Here is a 19,129-nt window from a genome sequence, read left to right as displayed (position 1 = left end):
GGGCAGTCCTAGGACTAGGCCTAGCACACTGGTGGGCAGAGTCTGGATCCAGAAGACTCTGGGGCTGTTGCCCACTCACTGATGGGTGAAGCCAGGTCCTGGGGTTAGTGCTGGACTGCTGGCAGGCAGCACCAGGACCCGAAGTCTGGTTGCAGGTTCCAGAGATCTCAGAGCTGGTGTGAGGTTGCTGGGGGTGGGGTGTGGTTCCTAACACAGTTGGTATGGGTTTGGGATGTCCAGAAACTTGTGTTGGCCTGCTTGTGGGCAAGGCTGGCATCCTGCTGGTCTTGGGTCAGGGTCTGACCTGCTGTCATCAGGCTGGGTCTGTAGACTGTGGGATTGTAGTTTTCCTGCATCTAGTTTCTGTCCTCTGGTGGGTGAGACTTGTCCAGAGGCTAAAGGAGACTTCCTGGAGGGCAAGACCAGGGCCTAGAGGATTCTGGGTTGATGCCTGCTCACTGGTGGATAGAGCTGGGTCCTGGGCTCTCTGGTGGGCAGGGCCATGCCTAGAATTAATTGTGGACTCAGGACGCCTTTAAGCAACCTATCTGCTGATGGGTGGGACAATGTCACCACTTACAAGTTGCTTGGCCTGAGGCACACCAGCACTGGTGTCTATAGGCTTTTGGTTGGAGCCAGGTCTTGGCACTAATGAGTCAGAGGAAAGATTCCACAATAGTAACTCATCACCAGTGTCCACATGGTAGAAGGAGCACCCAAGAAACGCTGCTGCCAGTTCCTATATCCCTAGGGTGAGATCCAGTTTTCTCCTGCCTCTCTTGGAGACTCTCCAAAACCAGCAGGTAGATCTAGCCCATGCTCCTATCAAATTACTGCTTTGCCATGAGTCTGGGAATGTGTGTGATTTTGTGTACATCCTGTAAGAGTGAAGTCTCTATTTCCCCTAGTTTTGTGGGACCCCAAACATTAAACCTCACTGGCTCTAAAGCTAAATGCTTTGTGGGCTCATCTTCCAGATGGAAGACTCCCAGGCCAGTGAGCCCAACTTGGGGCTCAGAATTCTCTCTCCTGTGGAAGAACCTCTGCAGTGTAATTATTCTCCTGTTTGTTGGTTGCCCACCCCAAGGGTGTTGGACTTGACTCACCGGATTCTAGCTCTCCTACCCATCTAGTCATAGTTCCCTCTTTGTGTCTGCAGTTGTAGAACATTTTTAGTATGTTCCAGTCTTTCTCATTGAAGTTTGTTCTGAAAATAGTTATGGTTTTGATGTCCCCATGAGAGAAATTGAGCTCAGGGTCTTTCTACCCTGCCATTTTGGTGATCTTGCATCTATCTTTTCTAATTAAAGTTTTTATTTTCTTTGGATAAATACCCAGGAGTAGAATTCCTGAATCATATGGTAGTTTCGCTTTTAATTTTTTGAGGAATCTCCATACTTTTTTCCATAATGGCTGCACCAAAGTACATTCCAAACAACACTGCACGAAGGTTCCTTTTACTCCACTTCTTTGTCACCACTTGTTATTTTTTGCTTTTTTGATGATAGCCATTCTGACCGGTGTGAGATGTTATCTCATTGTGGTTTTGGTTTGCATTTCCATGATGATTAGTTATGTTGAACATACTTTCAGATGCCTATGGCCATGTGTGGGTCTTCTTTGGAAAAATATCTATTCAGACTCTCTACCCATTAAAGAGATATAAAGAAATAAAACAGCTGACAGGAACACCATATGAGTTGGAAGAAAGAAAAAGAGTTTAGGTATCTTAAAGTCCTACCCGCTCTTTGCATGGGATAGAGGGAATTAGAAATAAAAAATAAAGATAAGATATTTCATACAAAGTATAACCTAAATAAAGCTGGTTCATCAGACAAAATAGGAAAAAAGTCATCAATAAATACAGAGAAAAATCACTTAAACATAACAAAATGTACAAAAATATTAAAAGCTAGTATACCATGACATTTAAATTTTATTTGACTCCAATATAATGCCCCTAGAACATATCAAACAAAAAAAGATAAAACTAAACAGGCAAAAATAGTAGACAATTATAACACATTCCCTTCTCTATAACTGACAGAAGAAATAGATGAAAATTAAAATTTGAACAGCACAATCTGTAATGGATGCATGAAAAACAGTACATTTAATAATAGTGGACCATATGAAACATTCATAAAAACTGAACACCCAACAGCCATAAAATAAGGTATAAAATATTTCAGAGGATTAACTCTCTGACCACAGTGTTTGAATTCAGAATTCAATGAAAAGACACAAGAAACTGTCTCATGTGGTTGTCTACTGTAAGATTTTATTCTAAATAACATTAGAATAACAGCGGGCAAAATAAAAATTGACATATCAAACCTATGGGAAACTCTAAGACACCAGGTAAGAGGAAGTTTGGAAGCTTAAATACATACATTAAAAAATTTTAAATTTAAGATCAATGAAACATTTTTTAAAAAATATAAAATAATGGCAAATGAAAACCAAAGAGAGTAAAAGAAACAAAATATACAATTAGGAGGATTGACAAAGCTAGATGACTCTCCTTTGAAAAGATGAGTAATATTGATAAACTTCTGCTGTTAATGAACAAGGAATAAAAGATAAGACACAAATAACTATTGTCAGCAATGAAAACATAAAACATACTAGAGGTGCCAGAAAATTATATGATAGTAATTGATTCTGTGATGTGTTTATTGATTATAGGATATAAAAAATTCATACCACCAGGACACATGTACAAAAATGTGCATAGCAGCATTATTTGTAAATGCTAAAAACTGAAGGCAACGTAAGTATTCATCAACAATAGAGCAGATAAATAAATTATAGTATAATCAGAGAATTAAGTCTTCTACAAGAGAAAAATGTGACAAATGCTGGAGAGGCTGTGGAGAAAAGGGAACCCTCCTACACTGCTGGTGGGAATGTAGTTTGGTGCAGCCACTGTGGAAAACAGTATGGGGATTCCTCAAAAGACTAGGAATAGACTTACCATATGACCCAGGAATCCCGCTTCTGGGCATAAATCCAGAAGGAACCCTACTTCAGGATGACACCTGCACCCCAATGTTCATAGCAGCATTATTTACAATAGCCAAGACCTGGAAACAGCCTAAATGTCCATCAACAGCTGACTGGATAAAGAAGAGGTGGTATATTTATACAATGGAATACTATTCAGCAATAAAAATTGACAACATAATGCCATTTGCAGCAACATGGATGCTTCTGGAGAATGTCATTCTAAGTGAAGTAAGCCAGAGAGAGAAAGAAAAATACCATATGAGATCACTCATATGTGGAATCTAAAAAGCAAACAAGCAAACAAACAAAACATAAATACAAAACAGAAACAGACTTATAGACATAGAATACAAACTTGTGGTTGCCAAGGGGGTGGGGGGTGGGAAGGGACTGACTGGAATTTCAAAATATAGAATAGATAGATAAATAAGATTATACTGTACAGCACAGGGAAGTATATACAAGATCTTACGGTAGCTCACAGAGGAAAAAAAAGTGACAATGAATATATATATGCTCATGTATAACTGAATAATTGTGCTCTGGAATTTGACACAACATTGTAAAATTATTATAAATCAATAAAAAATGTTAAAAAAAGAAAAATTAGTAAATCCATGATGCAGCAACATGGGTGAATTTTAAAAATATAATAATAATCAATTCTAAAATTAATCAGAAAAATTATGACCCATTCAGATATGAATGAAATTAATTGGCACTGTTGAGTATACATAAACAGGCAAAAATCTATGAATAAAAATAAGAAAATAAATTTTAGGGGGAGGGTAATGGCTCAGTGGTAGAGGGTGTGCTTAGCATGCATGAGGTCCTGGGTTCAATTCTCAGTACCTCCATTAAAAAAAAAAAAAAATATATATATATATATGTATATATATATATATATGTAAACCTAATTACCTAACCCCCCAATTTTTGTAAAATTGAGTACAGTGTCTACCTTGCAGGCAGAAGCTGGTGTTGAATAAACAGATTTAGGGCTTCCAGGCACTAGGGAATGTTTCTTCTATGTGTGGGGGATGGGCACTTGATGGTCCCTTTACAAACATTTCATAAACTATTCCTTTTAAATAATACACATTTTTTCAATGTTATTTTATTTTTGAGCAAATGCAATAGATTTGAAGAATATAGAAGACTAAAGGTAAAATATTTTGTGCTCATCTTTCAGTAAAATATAGTACATCTCAAGGTGGCAGTTGGAAATATTAAAAAGGAGAATAGAAAAACTTTTAGGATGACCATTCAGAAATTTTTCAAATTGTTGTTTATGAAAGTAGGGCATCCCCATACTTCTCCCCTCAGATGTACAACCACTTTTATTAGGTATGTTTGCCTTTATTCTTGCCCTATTCCAGTCTCCAATTACTCTAATCCTACAGTAAACATTGTAAAATTCATATTTATTCATGAGTATGTTTAGTATACATTTAATTATATATGAATATAATTCATTGTATACTATTTACTCTAGATTTATAGAAATTGGAAATTGAATGACAAGATATTTTAAATATATATATTATATTTAATATATAAAGCACATTTAATTTCTTTTAATATATTTAATATATTTCGTTTATTTTAATATATAAAATATGTATTCTCAATGTCTCTCTGTTCATTCTAGTGTACATACCTACTCAGTTTGGTATTTACAGCTTCGGGGTATCTCCCCTGCTTCTTTTATCCTTATGTCTGTTCAGGTGCTGGTCCTCTCTTTGAAACGTTCTTTTGTCTCTTTACACATATATAATCTTTACTTTAGGATCACTGCTCAAGTCTGGGGTTCCCTTCTAGATGCTGTGGGGCTTTCTGGGTGGAGCCATCTCCTAGTTCTTATGGCTGGGATCTCAAGTCTGTACAGCTCTCTCCTCCACTAGCAAATAAAACCCTTGAAGTAAGGGCTTGTGTCCCGGCCACTGCTGTGTCCCCTGTGAACTGCACAACATCTGTGGCATAGAAAATAATCCGTTAAGATGAATAAAAGATTGAATGATTCAACTGTGTATGGAGAGTTTCTTTTTTCAAAGTGTTTGATAAGCAGAATGATATTTATATTAAATCAAAGGATACTGGATAAATAATCGATTTGTGAGAAAAAGATAAAATAAGCTTTTTAAAATGTGGTTTTATAGTTTAATTGAATACTTAAGTGGAATTGTCCAACTGGAAGATGAAAAAGACCAGGAATACTGTTCTTTAATTCAACAGACAATTGCTGAGCTCCTCCCAAGTGACAAAGTCTACACTGGTGTCCTCATGTCCCTGACGGAGCAGAGCAGACACACAGAGGTAGAGTCTTAGGCAAAGCCACCTTCAAGGAGTCACACCTGAGAAAGGGAAGCAGTTTGGTTTCCCCTTCTCAAAAGTGATGTAAGGCAACTGTGAGGGCTTAAGCAAGCCCAAAAATGTCACACAGCTCTTGAGAACTACAGAGGCATATCCTGAACTAAACTCAAGACGAATCCTTTTCAGTTTATTCCATCTAATCACAACAGACCCCCAATTTATGGGTAAATTCAAACTCAAGATTTTAGTTTTTCTTTGCACTCTATGCTCCTGAATGACAATCAGGTAAAACAGACACTCATTAAAAACAAAACTTATAGAAAGTCCATCAACAGATGACTGGATAAAGAAAGTGTGGCATATTTATACAGTGGAATACTACTCAGCCATAAAAACTGACAACATAATGCCATTTGCAGCAACATAGATGTTCCTGGAGAATGTCATTCTAAGTGAAGTAAGCCAGAAAAAGAAAGAAAAATACCATATGAGATTGCTCCTATGTGGAATCAAAAAAAAAAAAAACAAAGCATAAATACAAAACAGAAATAGACTCATAGACAGAATACAAACTTGTGGTTGCCAAGGGGGCGGAGGGTGGAAAGGTAATAGACTGGGATTTCAGAATGTAGAATAGATAAACAAGATTACACTGTATAGCACAGGGAAATATACACAAGATCTCATGGTAGCTCACGGAGAAAAAATGTGACAATGAATATATATATATATATGTTCATGTATAACTGAAAAATTGTGCTCTACACTGGAATTTGACACAACATTGTAAAATGATTATACATCAACAAAAAAATTAAAAAAAAAAAGAGATCAAATGATACCAATAAGCTAATAAAAAGGGTAACTACCTCTGTTTAATGTGCTTTTTGTATAGTCTTGTTTTTCTTAATCACACCAATTTCTAAAGCAAAAATTTTACCTACCTCTAGAAAAACATCTCTTATTTTTCACTGCATTTTGCCCCTAACTTCGTGGAATTATTTCCAATTTCAGACAAATTATTTTCATGCACTAAAGGAATAATCATAAATGAGAATCAAAAGTATTCAGTTGGCATGCCATGTTAGAAGGTAAATCCAATAGGGCAGTTTATTGAAGTCCAGCAGGATAGAAACACCTGGTGTCTGTCTCTTGATGATAAGATCAAGGTTCTGTGCCAGTTGGTAGTTACTTAACAATTTAGAACCCCAAACTCCTCCCTGCATATTAATCAGAGTAAATGTATTTTTTCCCCTAGTTTCTCACATCCCAGAAACACTAGACACACAAATTATTTTTATCATGAAAGCAACAGTGCCTTGATGCTACGCATAGATTTATGGACATTCTATTTGTAGAATGATATACAATAAAGGAGGTAATAACTGGTGAATATTCCAAACTCTTTTTGTTCATTCTCCCTGTTTCAGAAGGAAGCAGCTAAGAAGATTAGGATTCTCGAAATTCCCATCCTCCTCCAAGGCTGTTATACTTAGTCTAAATATGGTAGGGCACTTTCTACGATAAATTATAGCACAAAGAAACTAAGTAAGAAATTTCTTTAAATTTTTTTTTTTTACATATTTTATGAACTGTGAAGTTAGGTGAACCTCTCTGGAACTTTCATATGGGTTGGCATTTGATCTAAGTAGTTTTGATGGTCAAATAATATTGAAAATATTGGTATTTAAACCATAAATCTCACATTCAATATTTGGAAAAAAAAAGTGTTCATTGTCCTTACTGAGATCTAATAGCACTCATTGGACCTCTGGTTGCCACATGTGAACTGTGAGTTAAGGGGTTTTGCAAAGTAAGGGAAACCCCAATTTTCCCTCCAGGATTAAGCTGGGATCCGAATTCCTCTGAGTGAGCCACATTCAGGGTTAAGGTGTTCATGCTGAAGTCTCATACCAGAATGACCAAAACACTTTGGACGGGAGACCACTTAAAAGGGACTATGTGCTGTTTTTCTTTACGTCAGCGATTGCCTCACAGACGCATAGGGGTATGAGGACATTAAACCTAAGGAGATTAAGTTGTGATGTGTACGCAGTATGGAGGAGATAAGCCACATGCTTAAGAAAGAAGAAAGATAACCGGATTCGTTGTTGGAGGCCCTGGAACCGGGGGACAAAGTCGAGGAGAAACAGGGAGGGGAGGAATAACATAAAAGGGACAGAGGCATCCCCATTTACAGCCTTCTTAGGCTCAGCCCTGATCGCGTCATACTCCGCAGAGCGTCTGTGACATCTTTATTGCGGAGGCTATAAATGAGGGGGTTCAGCACAGGCGTGATGGTGGTGTAAAAGGCTGACACCATCATGTCCTGCTCAGCCGTGTGGTAGGAACCAGGAAGCATGTAGGTGTAGATGGCAGCACCAAAGAAGAGTGACACTACAATTACGTGAGAGGAGCAGGTGGCAAAGGCCTTCCTGCGGCCCTCTGCTGAGGTGATTCTGCCGATGAGATGCAGGATGAGGGCGTATGAGCTAGAGATGACGGCGATGGGGATGAGGAGCATGAGGACACAGCACAGGTACATGAGCAGCTTGTAGAGGGAGACGTCGGCGCAGGAGAGAGCCTCAGCAAGGCGGGAGCCTCACAGAAGAAGCTCAGGATTTTTCTGGACTGGCAGAAGGGGAAGCTCATGGTGATGGGGGTGAGCAGCAAACTGTCAACCACTCCTGGGAACCAGCAAGCAGACACCAGGCGTTCACAGACCCTCTGGTTCATCAGCAAGGGGTAATGGAGAGGTCTGCAGATAGCAGCGTATCGGTCATACGCCATAGCAGACAGGAGGAAAAACTCAGCTCCAGCGAGAGTCAGATAGAAAAACATCTGGATCTCACAGCCTAAGGGAGAAACTGTATGATCTCCTGTGACCTGGCCCAGGAGCATCTTAGGCACAGTCACAGATATGTACATGAGGTCCATGAGGGAGAGCTGGCCGATGAACAAGTACATGGGGGTGTGCAGGCGGGGCTCCAGGTGGATCACGATGACGAGGAGGGTGTTCCCAGCGAGGGCCATCACGAAGAAGATGAAGGTCACGGTGTAGAGGAGGACGGCGTGCTTGGTTTCACCAAAGAGGCCCACCAAGATGAAATCAGCATTTGATGTTTGGTTCTGTGAATTTTGCTTCCCTGAGCACACGGTCTTGGTTAAGAGTTCTCACTTGAGGAAGAAAATAAGAATCTTTTTTTTTTTTTTTTTTAGAATTTTCTTATGCACACGAATTCCTTAACCCTTTTCCAGTAAGAAAATTGCTTTAAGCTATTTTTTTCAAATATGAGGTTGTATCAATGTAGAATCAAAATTTCAAATCTCTGAGAGGCCAGGATGCAGTTTGGCTCCAAGTCTAAAGTAGATTATGAAATCAGCCTGCAGAGGTGACCACTTATGAGCTGTATACATACAAAAGGTATTATATACTCTGTAAATCGTAATTTCTCCCCAAACTGATAATATAAAAGAGCTTATCTCTTGGCATGGTTAGAAAGCTGCAGTAGGAACCACTCGTTAGTCTGTAACACAATGTGAGTGTTGAATGAAGTCATTCATTACTAAGTCCCTACTCCACTTTTGGACATAGCTGCCCATTGAGGACTCAATGACCGTATTGAAAGCTGAAGCTTATGTTAATATTAATATCGTTAATGAGTTGAAAATAAATGAAGTTTGCTGAAAACTTGAAAGCTGAAATATTTTCTGCCATCATATATCTCCGTTAATCTGTGAACTCCCCTTCCCTTGCTAAATGATTCAGTGTATTCAACTTTTCCTTGAATGATGAAGCCCTGTTAAACAGGACCATGAGGGGCATCAGAGTGGAGAGGCTGGGTAGATCAGCTCAGGTGAAGACCTGGTGGAAGACAGGGCATTCAGGGTGCCAAGCTGGTGCGGGGCAGGAGGGCAGGCGTGGTGCAGACCTTTACGGGGAGGAGACCAGTTGGGTGCAAATACAGCACAGGACGGGAGTGCAGAAGGGGTGCAGATCTGGCACAGGACAGGAGGGCACTCAGGGTGCAGACCTTGTATAGGGTGAGGAGGGCAGGAACGTTGCAGGTCTAGTGCAGGGAAGGACAGGAGGGGAGTAGACCTCATACAGGGCAGAAAAATCACTCAGGATGCAGACCTGCTGCAGGACAGGAGAGGTGCCGATCTAGCACAGAGGAAGGCCCTTGGGGTGCGTACCTGATACAGAGCAGGATGTCAGGAGGTGTGCAGATCTGGTGCAGGGGAGGAAGACGGAGGAGAGTCTGTGTAGGACAGGAGGGCAGCAGTCTGATGGCTGATCCCCCTCACAACTTCTCACAACTTCTCACAACTTCAAAGTGAAGTCTATTTTTTTTTTCTTTTTTTAGGGGAAGAGGTAACTAGGTCTATTTGTCTACTCATTTCTTAAGTGGAGGTACTGGGGATTGAACCCTGGACCTTGTGCCTGCTAGGCAGGCCCTCGTACCACTGAGCTATTTCTTCCCCCTCAAAGTGAAGTCTAAAGCATTTATTGTATTACGTTTCATACAGAGAAATGATTTTTTATAAGAAAAAAACCCCAAAGCTTACAGATGTTCTACATAGCAATTATTCAGTTGAAAAACATTTAAAATAATTATTTTTCCTTTTGCTGTTGCATTTTACCCCCAAGTTGTCTAGAACGTTAGGTATTCTATGCACAGTGAATGAATAAATGACCGACTGACTGACTGACTAAGTGAATGGATGAATGAATAATAATAAATGAGTACACGGACCAGTTGTGTTAAACCAAACATAAAGCTACATTCCTATAATCCAGCATAGTGATCCCCCCGGTACTGCATCTCAGTTTCCTCACAAAAGAAGTAAAATTCTACCTTCTATAAATTAGCAGTTTTTGCTCAACAACTGGGCTTTGCCTGAATATTTCAGTGTTTAACTTCCCATTTGAACTGCTTGAATTATGCTTGATACAATTGTCCTAAAATGATTCTGTTAAGAAGAGAGTTAAGTTCTATATTATGGAAAAGTCAGAAGCTCCATGTCTGACTGAGGTCTGGTCAGTTGCAGAGTTGCTGCACACCAGGTGAGAGAAATTTGCAGAGGAAAAAAAAAAATCACATAGTAACTGAGACAAAAGGAAATGTGAAGCAAAGCATGGTGCAGTGCATCTAGGTCAAAAAAAAAAAAAAACCTGGGATTTCAGGAAATCTAAAGTCAGAATCAGGCACTTTGCTCCTTATTTTTGGGGGGATTTTATAAAGTTCTGAAGAGACATGTTAACAAGCCACATTCCGGCAAAAAGACAAACACGGCAATTAGAGTACATACCATTGGTTCCACCTTTTTTGCTCTTCCAGAGAGTAAATCTGAGCCACACCAGCTGAATGAATCTGCTCTTACCATTCCAAGGCCAGGGAAGTTAGGTTTAAATCCTGCAGGCAGGGTGGGCAAGTTACATCATTGTGTTCTCTAGGGAGTTGACATAAATGTCTCTTCTTGAGTCCTTTGCAGTGTTGAACAAACATAAAAACTAATAGGACTTAGGAAAGTCAGGAGGAATTTTCATGTTTCTTATTTATTCATATTACCCCCATTTGGCATCAGCACAACCCTGGAATTCTCCTTTTTAAAAGACTCTCTCAGAATCTACCGGTTTGCTTTTTGTTTTTTCATTTGTTTTGCCCCTTATATTGTAACTTTCCACTCATGGTACACTTGGGAATTGAACGTGTCTGTCATTTAAGGGCTGCAGCTGCCAAAAACCAAATATATCTACCTTTTCCATAAAGGTACTGTACATTTTTAAAGTTCAGAATTGTATTTTCCAGCTTATAATATTTTTCTGCTTTTTATTTATTTATTCTCCCTCCTCTCCTTGTAAAAACAAATCTGAATTTCAGAAAGGCAGTATCGTGTGGAATTTAAACACCAGATGAGTTAAAACATCTCTGAGATTACAAATACTTGGCAGTTCGAGATTTGTAGATACTGACAGGTAGATACAGAATAGATGAACAAGTTTATACTGTGTGGCGCAGGGGAATTTAGTCAAGATCTTGTAATATCTCACCGTGAAGAAGAGCATGAAGGCGAATATATGTATATTCATGTCTGATTGAAAAACTGTGCTGTACACCAGAAGTTGACACAACATTGTAAACTGACTATAATAAAAATAATATAACTCAATAATAAAAAAAAACCAAATACTTAAGAGAAAGTAGGTTGGGATTATCTAAGCGGACTTCTCAGTTTTCATAGGCTGAAAATAATACATTGGCTCATAATCAGTTCAAACACAGATTGTGAGCCGGTCAATTTCAAGGGCAGTGTCAGGATCCTGTATTTTTCCCGTGTGATCCCTTCCACCACTCCTATCTAAGGGTCCTATACTACGTTTCCCAGAAGCACCATCCTTTCATTATTCTAGGTTAGAGTTTTACAAGGACAGGAGTCTCATTCAAATGAGGAAAATGGAAGTGAAATGGGGAACATTATTTCTTGTGGTCTGAGATGTGGCTTCTGCAGAAAGCGGAGCTTTTCCTGATGTGGAAGTCTCACCGACATTTCTGTGAGTCTTAAGACAGTCCCATTTTGGGTATCCAATGCAAGTAGTTTCTCAGACAATGCCATGATTCCAATTTCCCCACCCATGCCAGTTTCTCAAAGTCAAGTGGGACTTAGTATTTTTCCAAACTTCCATGTGACGGCTGCCAGATCTTCCTATGTGACTGAAATATTGTGCTGTACACCAGAAACTGACACAACATTACAAACTGACTTTAGTTCAATAAAAATATATTTTAAAAAAAGAATAAAAAAAGAAGGCTAACTGTTCCATCAGATGTTTACAAGTATCATAATTAACATCAATTAAACAAGATATTTTTTAAAATTTAGTGATAGATGATTGGAACAGAGGAGATAGTATGGAAACTTAACCTTATCTGCTCTGGCTCCTGGTGTAAGAATTCTGTCCTCCCTTCTTGTGCAACCTCATTCCTTCCCACATGCATTGGTCATCACCTAGCCCATGACTTCAGGACTCTCCTCTGTGCTGAAATTTTGATTCAGGTACCCAGTGGTCCTGCATTGTCTCTATTTGTATGTCTATTGGGAGACTTGAGTCCCAAACTTCAGTTCTAAGTTTCCTCTCCAACATGCCCTGCCCCAGTACCCTGAGTGCATCCACAGAACTCTACGGTTAACACCTCTGTCATCGTGCCTTCGCTCGGTCACTCACTACATGTCTCACCAACACTCATCAAACCCCTCTCTGCATTCTTGCTTCCCAGATTCATTCTCCATCAAACCTCCGATGGTGATGCTTATAGCCCCAAGCCTGTCACGTCTTTCCTCTCTCTCCATCTTCTAATGACACTTCAGAGTAGGATTTACCGGGAGCTAAGAGAGCCAAAGCTCTGGAGCCTCACACCCTGTGTGCCTCTAAGTGCTGACAGTTGCTGGAAGTCATGGGGTGGTTGGAGTGGGAAGAGGAAGAGAGGCTCCAAGTCAGGACACAAGATGATGTGAGCATGTCTGGTAAGCTGTTCAAAGAGATGTTAGAAAAGGGGACCATTTGTTGTTATGACTTCCTTTCTTTTTCTAAATTCATGTTCACTCTTGTGAGTTTCATGTGTGTATTTTAAAAGACCATTTCCTTAAACACACCTTGATCAGCCCTGGTCCTTCTGAAGCCCCTGTCCTGCAGACCTGGCACTTGGGTGCATGTGTAATATCATTTTTTATGTTTCTCTGACTTCCTCACGCCTGGGGACATGGAAGTTCTTGCTGCTGATCACACATTGTGAAGGAAAGGGGGTGCTGTCACCCAAGGACCAGGAGTCCTCACCAAACACTGGGGCCCATGGGTCCCTCACTGCTGAGCTGCTGGAGATGCTACATTCTGGGGCTATTGATGGGGACCCTTCCCTGCTGCAGCCCAGAGGCCTGCATCCCACCAGTGCCGCTGAAACTGCTTTTGGGGTCCTGGATCCTGCAGTTCCCGCATGGTCCTCACCTGACAAAGGGGTTAGGACAAATCATCTGCAGCCTGAAACGGTGGAGGACACAGGGGGCTCCAGCCCCAAATGTGAGCCTTACAAACAGAAGACATTGTCTGTACAAGGATGCCATGGACAAAAAAACGGCATGGGAAAATGTTCAACATTTTGAGAACACACATATAGAAAAAGGCACAGAAGGGTTTGTCTACAAGTTCCATGAAGGTGGGCTTCTTCTGTCTTGTTCACTTGTCAATTCCAACTGCCTGGTGTATGGTATACACTTTATCAATATGTGTAGTCTCAAAGCAGAATGTAAATATTAAGGCAGGATTTTAGTCTGAGAATAGCTTATGGTTCATTTTTGAGGCTTCTTTGTAATGGTATCTGTTTTTTATCTTTTCCTTTGAGGCCCATGTTGACATTCAAATGCAGTGCAACATTAAAGCAGCACAGACCACAACTGAAATTCAGAAGAAAGAGTAAAGTCAGTTATTTGATGAAGAGTGATTCCGATGAAGATGTAAAGGAGATCACGTCAGTTTTAGTGTCAACCACAGCACTGAATAGCAAGCTGGCTTTGACACATCAGTTAGACTGGGAGTTCCAGAGCCTGTATCTGTGAAATATTAAGAAAAGCATCAGTACCTCATAAAATATTCTTGAAGATTAAATGAGGATGTATATATATATATATATATATATACACATACATATAATAAGATATGTTTTAATATGAAAAGGCTAAGGCCATATGTAACTAACATACATAAACTAACATTTATTTCATAGATAAGAATTTACTGATAATGGTAAGACTTGAGATTACTGTTAATGTTGGTTAAGATTTCTAGTTTAATAATAAAAGGAGATTTTTTAAAAGACATGAGAAGAAATTCAGAAAGGTGCAACAGAAATACGTATGACTTTTCCTAGCACTCTTAATTGCAGTCTAGTTGAGGGTCCCAGAGGGAATTTATCAACAGAAAATTATTATCCATTTGCTAACGGGCACAGGGATGACGTCATGCTCCTGTTTCTCTTTATACAGTAGACTGTGGCCACTTTCCATTGTCCCAACTTGATGAGGCTTTTGGCACCATCTGCTATTGGGGCCAATCAGATAGGAAGACAGGGCGACCGGACCAAAGGGTAACTATTGGCTTTGACGTGTTCCACTTCTGCCACATTTGATTAATTCTAGACCATATTTCCTCATGTTTTCTCTACCATGTATTTCTACGGAAAGATGCAAATGTGTTTTTTTTCCCCTCGAATCTTTTAAATAACATTTATTTACTGCAGCGTATTATGACATGGGGTTGGATTTCCGGTTCTATACAGACTGAGGAATATACATTCCTCCTTTATTATTGTATGATGAGTTTGAGGCTGACATTTTACAGAAGGAAAAGCAGTAATTTGACATTGAAAGTGGACTACTTCTGGTAGCAATAACACTGAAACAAATGTCTCGATATCATGTATGTTTCGCAGAAGAACGTGACAGCGGGTGGCTAATACCCAAACTGTAGGCTTCGGAGGGAAGGCTGGGTCCTGGCAAACAGGCACTGCATGTCGCCACAGCTGAGCTGAGACGTGAGTGCTCCTGCAGGGGCACCGTGTGACGTAGGCAGATGCTCCAGGAACGGGAATTATTTAACCTACAAAAGGAGAGAATAAAATGAGTATGTGCCTCACAGTCCGCTGGGGAGAAAAACATGGTAAAGAAATAGAATAATTGCTGGGATGCTGTCAGCTTCAAATAAAGACTTGATCTTATTCTCCCAGAATTATTAGTACTTTCTCTATTACACACACTATTTTGTTAATTTTGAGCTCAGGCAGTATTTTGTTCATGTTGAATTCAGTCAGTTGGGTAGAGGAAAGTAAGAGTGAACAGGGAAGCTGACTGTCTTGTGTGGTACGGACAGTATTCCCTCGACTGTTTAGCTTCCCAGGTGGGCTGCTCAGTGTGACTTGATCCCGGAGAATCGGCGTTTACCAAAGTGCAAAAGAGCTTTACCCAGTGCCTCCCACCTGCCCTCCCGCTCTCCCTTCATTCATTCAGCCAACAGCTCTGAGGTCTTCACATGTGCTGGTCACGGCACTAGTTCTTACTTGAATTTGACCACAAATAGACTCAACCACCGGTGTGTCTTCAGGTGATCAGATTGTTTTTAAATTTTGCACAGAGCTCCGTTTTCATCTACCAGTGTAGGTGGAATTTGACAGAAATAATCTATTTTAATGCAACATGTCCAAGATTTGTTAGATATTCATATTAAGGCATCAGAATAATTTTTAGTGTTGCCTACTGCTTCAGCACTCCAGAATATGGGACTGTTAATAAGTTGAATATTTAACTCATCTGTGGAATTATTGTAAGAGTGTGAAATATATTTGAAACTCGGAAATTCTTCCTGCAATAGCCCTGCATCAGAAAGACTTGTAAACTCTTCTAAGAGGGGCCAATATTTTTTTCTTGTTTGTAAGGGCTTGTAAAATTTAACACTTTACATGTCATACATTAAAAAGTTGCAAAGGTCTAATATCCGTAAAAGAAATTGTAGGAAAAGCTATTCCTGGTTCTATTAAGATGCATTGTGCTTCTTTTGTTCTAATTTATTTTGTACCTTTTAAAATTCTACTTAAATCATGTTTATATAACATGCGTCCTTGAACAGACTGAGTGTGATGTCCTTAGGGGTAGCCAAGTATTTTTCTTTCATTTGTCTTCAGCATCCAACACGTAGGCTGTGAACTGCAAAATAGAGAAAGAAGGTTGAATTAGAGTCGTAGACTTCTCAGTACTTTTTGGTTTTCCTCTCTGCATCTCTGTTTCCATAAAAAAACTGATTGCTGAAGATAATAAAGCAGATGATGTTCACAAAACAATGAAAGCCTTGTCTTGTAAATGGCAGTGATCATCCCATGCTGGTTCTTCACCCTGAGATTTAGAACAAATAGCGTGAGTTTTAAGAAGATGAATTTAGAGAAGCATGTAGTAGACAGAACAGGGATCAGGTGCTCCATAAAATTCTGCTTAACCACAGTTAAATAATAAATATATGTTATTTATTTATTTATATTTATATATTTGTATTTATATAACTGCATATTTATGTAGGTTGTATGTATTTACATAAATTTTGAGATTATATGTAGTGTAGTCTTGGGCTACAGAAATAATCAAATTCAAATTTTTATCTGCCATCACTCATATGTGGAATCTAAAAAAAGAAAAAAAGAAAGAAAGAAAAGAAAAAGACAAATGAACATAAATACAAAACAGAAACAGACTCATAGACATAAAATACAAACTTGTGGTTGCCAGTGGGAAGGGGGATGGGAAGGGACAGACTGGGAGTTCAAAATTTGTAGGTACTGACAGGTACATATAGAATAGATAACCAAGATTATACTGTGTAGCACAGGGAAATGTATACAAGATCTTGTGGCAGCTCACGGTGACAAAGAATGTGACAATGAATATATGTATGTTCATGTATGACTGAAAAATTGTGCTCTACACTGGAAGTTGACACAACACTGTAAACTGACTATAACTCAATAAAATAAAATAAAATAAAAATTCTTTTACCTGCCAGATAAAACTAGCAAGCTAAAGCAATGCATCTCATATCGTAAAGCAGTAATAGTAACAGCCATCTCTCACATAGATTCTGCATAATAATTACTGTGCATATTAACCTGTTAACAATATATGTGCTTATTGGCTTGTAACTGGTAATGATACAAGCATTCTCATAATTTAACCTTACTCCTAACCATGTCTGAGATCACATTATTATCCCCTTTTGTATGTAGCGTGGACAAAGCAATGGTGGGTAGAGAACAATCTGGACCCAGAGCCACAGTGCACCCTCAGAGTCTGGCCTCCTCACTCGGGGTCCTTAAGGTATCTGAGGGCTTGGTCACCGGTGAAGACCCAGTCTGCTTCTGTGGATGCATGACTGGCCCCACACAACCACAGAGCCTCAGAGCACGGCCTCAACCTGCAGGCAAAGGGAGCTCAAGGTTCTGTAGTGGATTTCCTCAAATTGTGTTTCAGTTACTTGCTAATTCATTTTATATGGAATGCAGCCCTAAGATTTTTTTATTTTAAAAATCCAGTTGGGTCCTGAAACCAGAGAGGTTTATTCAATTCTGATTTTTATAACAACAGCAACAACAACAACAACAAAAACTGTAGAAACAGGGGGTTGATTTATTTTTTTCAATAATTTACTTTTTGTGTTTGCATAGGGCAGTGATTCCGTAAATTTCTTCACATGTTGATAAATGACACTGTTGATTATCAGGAAAACTCACAACCTTGAACTTTGGCAAACTTATTATCAGTAACCAATTCTTTTGACCCATAGGTGTGAATTCCTTGTCTTTCAGTAAATTTGTTGAATTTCAAGTATTTTATAATCCCCAAAGTTACAGTCCTATGGCACAGTCTTCTGTTATTACAATTGGCTTGCTGTGCATGCATACACACACACACAGACACACCCACACGCACACACACACGTGCACACGCACATGCACACACACACAGAGACACATCCCACAAGCTTACCAGACATTCAGTTCAGGTGGTCATATCCCATGATTGATCTATTAATCACAAAGCTCTCCTTGGTGCTCTAGGTGAAACCCCATGGCCAACCACACTGGACAGCTGGACTTCATCCTCGTGGGGCTCTTCAGTCAATCCAAGCACCCAGCTCTCCTTTGTGTGGTCGTTGTTGTGATTTTCCTGATGGCCCTGTCTGGAAATAGCTTCCTGATCTTTCTGATACACTCTGATGCCCACCTCCACACCCCCATGTACTTTTTCATCAGCCAGTTGTCTCTCATGGATGTGATGTACATTTCCGTCACCGTGCCCAAGATGCTCATGGACCAAGTCTTGGTTGTGAATAAGATCTCAGCCCCTGAATGTGGGATGCAGATGTTTCTCTACTTGACTCTAGTAGGTTCAGAATTCTTTCTTCTGGCTGCCATGGCCTATGACCGCTATGTGGCCATCTGCCATCCGCTCCGTTACTCTGTTCTCATGAGCCATCGTGTGTGTCTCCTCTTGGTGTCCGGCTGCTGGATCCTGGGATCGGTGGACGGCTTTATGCTCACACCCATCACCATGACCTTTCCTTTCTGCAGATCCAGGGAGATCCATCATTTCTTCTGTGAGGTCCCTGCTGTCATGAAGCTTTCCTGCTCAGACACTTCCCTCTATGAGACACTCATGTACCTGTGCTGTGTCCTCATGCTCCTCATCCCTGTGACAGTCATCTCAAGCTCCTATTCTTTCATCCTCCTCACCATCCACAGGATGAGCTCAGCCGAGGGCCGGAAGAAGGCCTTTGCCACATGCTCCTCCCACATGGCTGTGGTCATCCTCTTCTACGGGGCTGCCGTTTATACCTACATGCTCCCCAGCTCCTACCACAGCCCTGAGAAGGACATGGTCGTATCTGCCTTTTACACCATACTCACTCCTGTGCTAAACCCTTTAATCTATAGTCTGAGGAATAAGGATGTCACGGGGGCTCTAAAGAAGATGTTGAATGAGGTGTCCGTCTTTCAGAAAACTGTGAAGTAAAACTTTTCATAGTATTGGTTTTTCTTCACTCCACACATCAGAAATTTATGGTCTTATGCCAATGTTATTCCTCAGACTCTAATACCATGATGTGTCATCTCATATTCATCCATTTTAGAGGAATTATTTCCCTGTGCTGGAAAACTCCCCATTCTTATACTCCTTGTATACAGAAATGGTTTTTGCTATTGTGGTGAATCTA

General features: G+C 39.9%; 2 protein-coding genes across 2 annotated transcripts; one reads left to right on the top strand and one right to left on the bottom strand.

Moving 5' to 3' along the window:
* Window positions 1-7,488: 7,488 nt before the first annotated feature.
* LOC105093541 (olfactory receptor 2T3) lies at window positions 7,489-12,527 on the bottom strand. The gene is given in 3 exon segments (XM_064478969.1): window positions 7,489-7,909; window positions 7,912-8,495; window positions 12,485-12,527. Coding segments are annotated over 3 exon segments (1,020 nt in total). The 3' UTR covers window positions 7,489-7,516.
* Window positions 12,528-17,982: 5,455 nt separating this feature from the next.
* On the top strand, window positions 17,983-18,927 carry LOC105093540 (olfactory receptor 2T29). Its single transcript, XM_010985410.3, has one exon. It carries the CDS (start codon window positions 17,983-17,985, stop codon window positions 18,925-18,927), a length of 945 nt encoding a protein of 314 aa, XP_010983712.2.
* Window positions 18,928-19,129: the final 202 nt, after the last annotated feature.

This window comes from Camelus dromedarius, chromosome 3 (assembly GCF_036321535.1).
Source record: "Camelus dromedarius isolate mCamDro1 chromosome 3, mCamDro1.pat, whole genome shotgun sequence".
Lineage (NCBI taxonomy): Eukaryota > Metazoa > Chordata > Mammalia > Artiodactyla > Camelidae > Camelus > Camelus dromedarius.
This window is presented reverse-complemented; position numbering and strand designations above follow the sequence as displayed.

Coding starts and splice junctions, on each gene's coding strand:
- LOC105093540 (XM_010985410.3), top strand. CDS start 17,983: ATGGCCAACCACACTGGACAGCTGGACTTCATCCTCGTGGGGCTCTTC.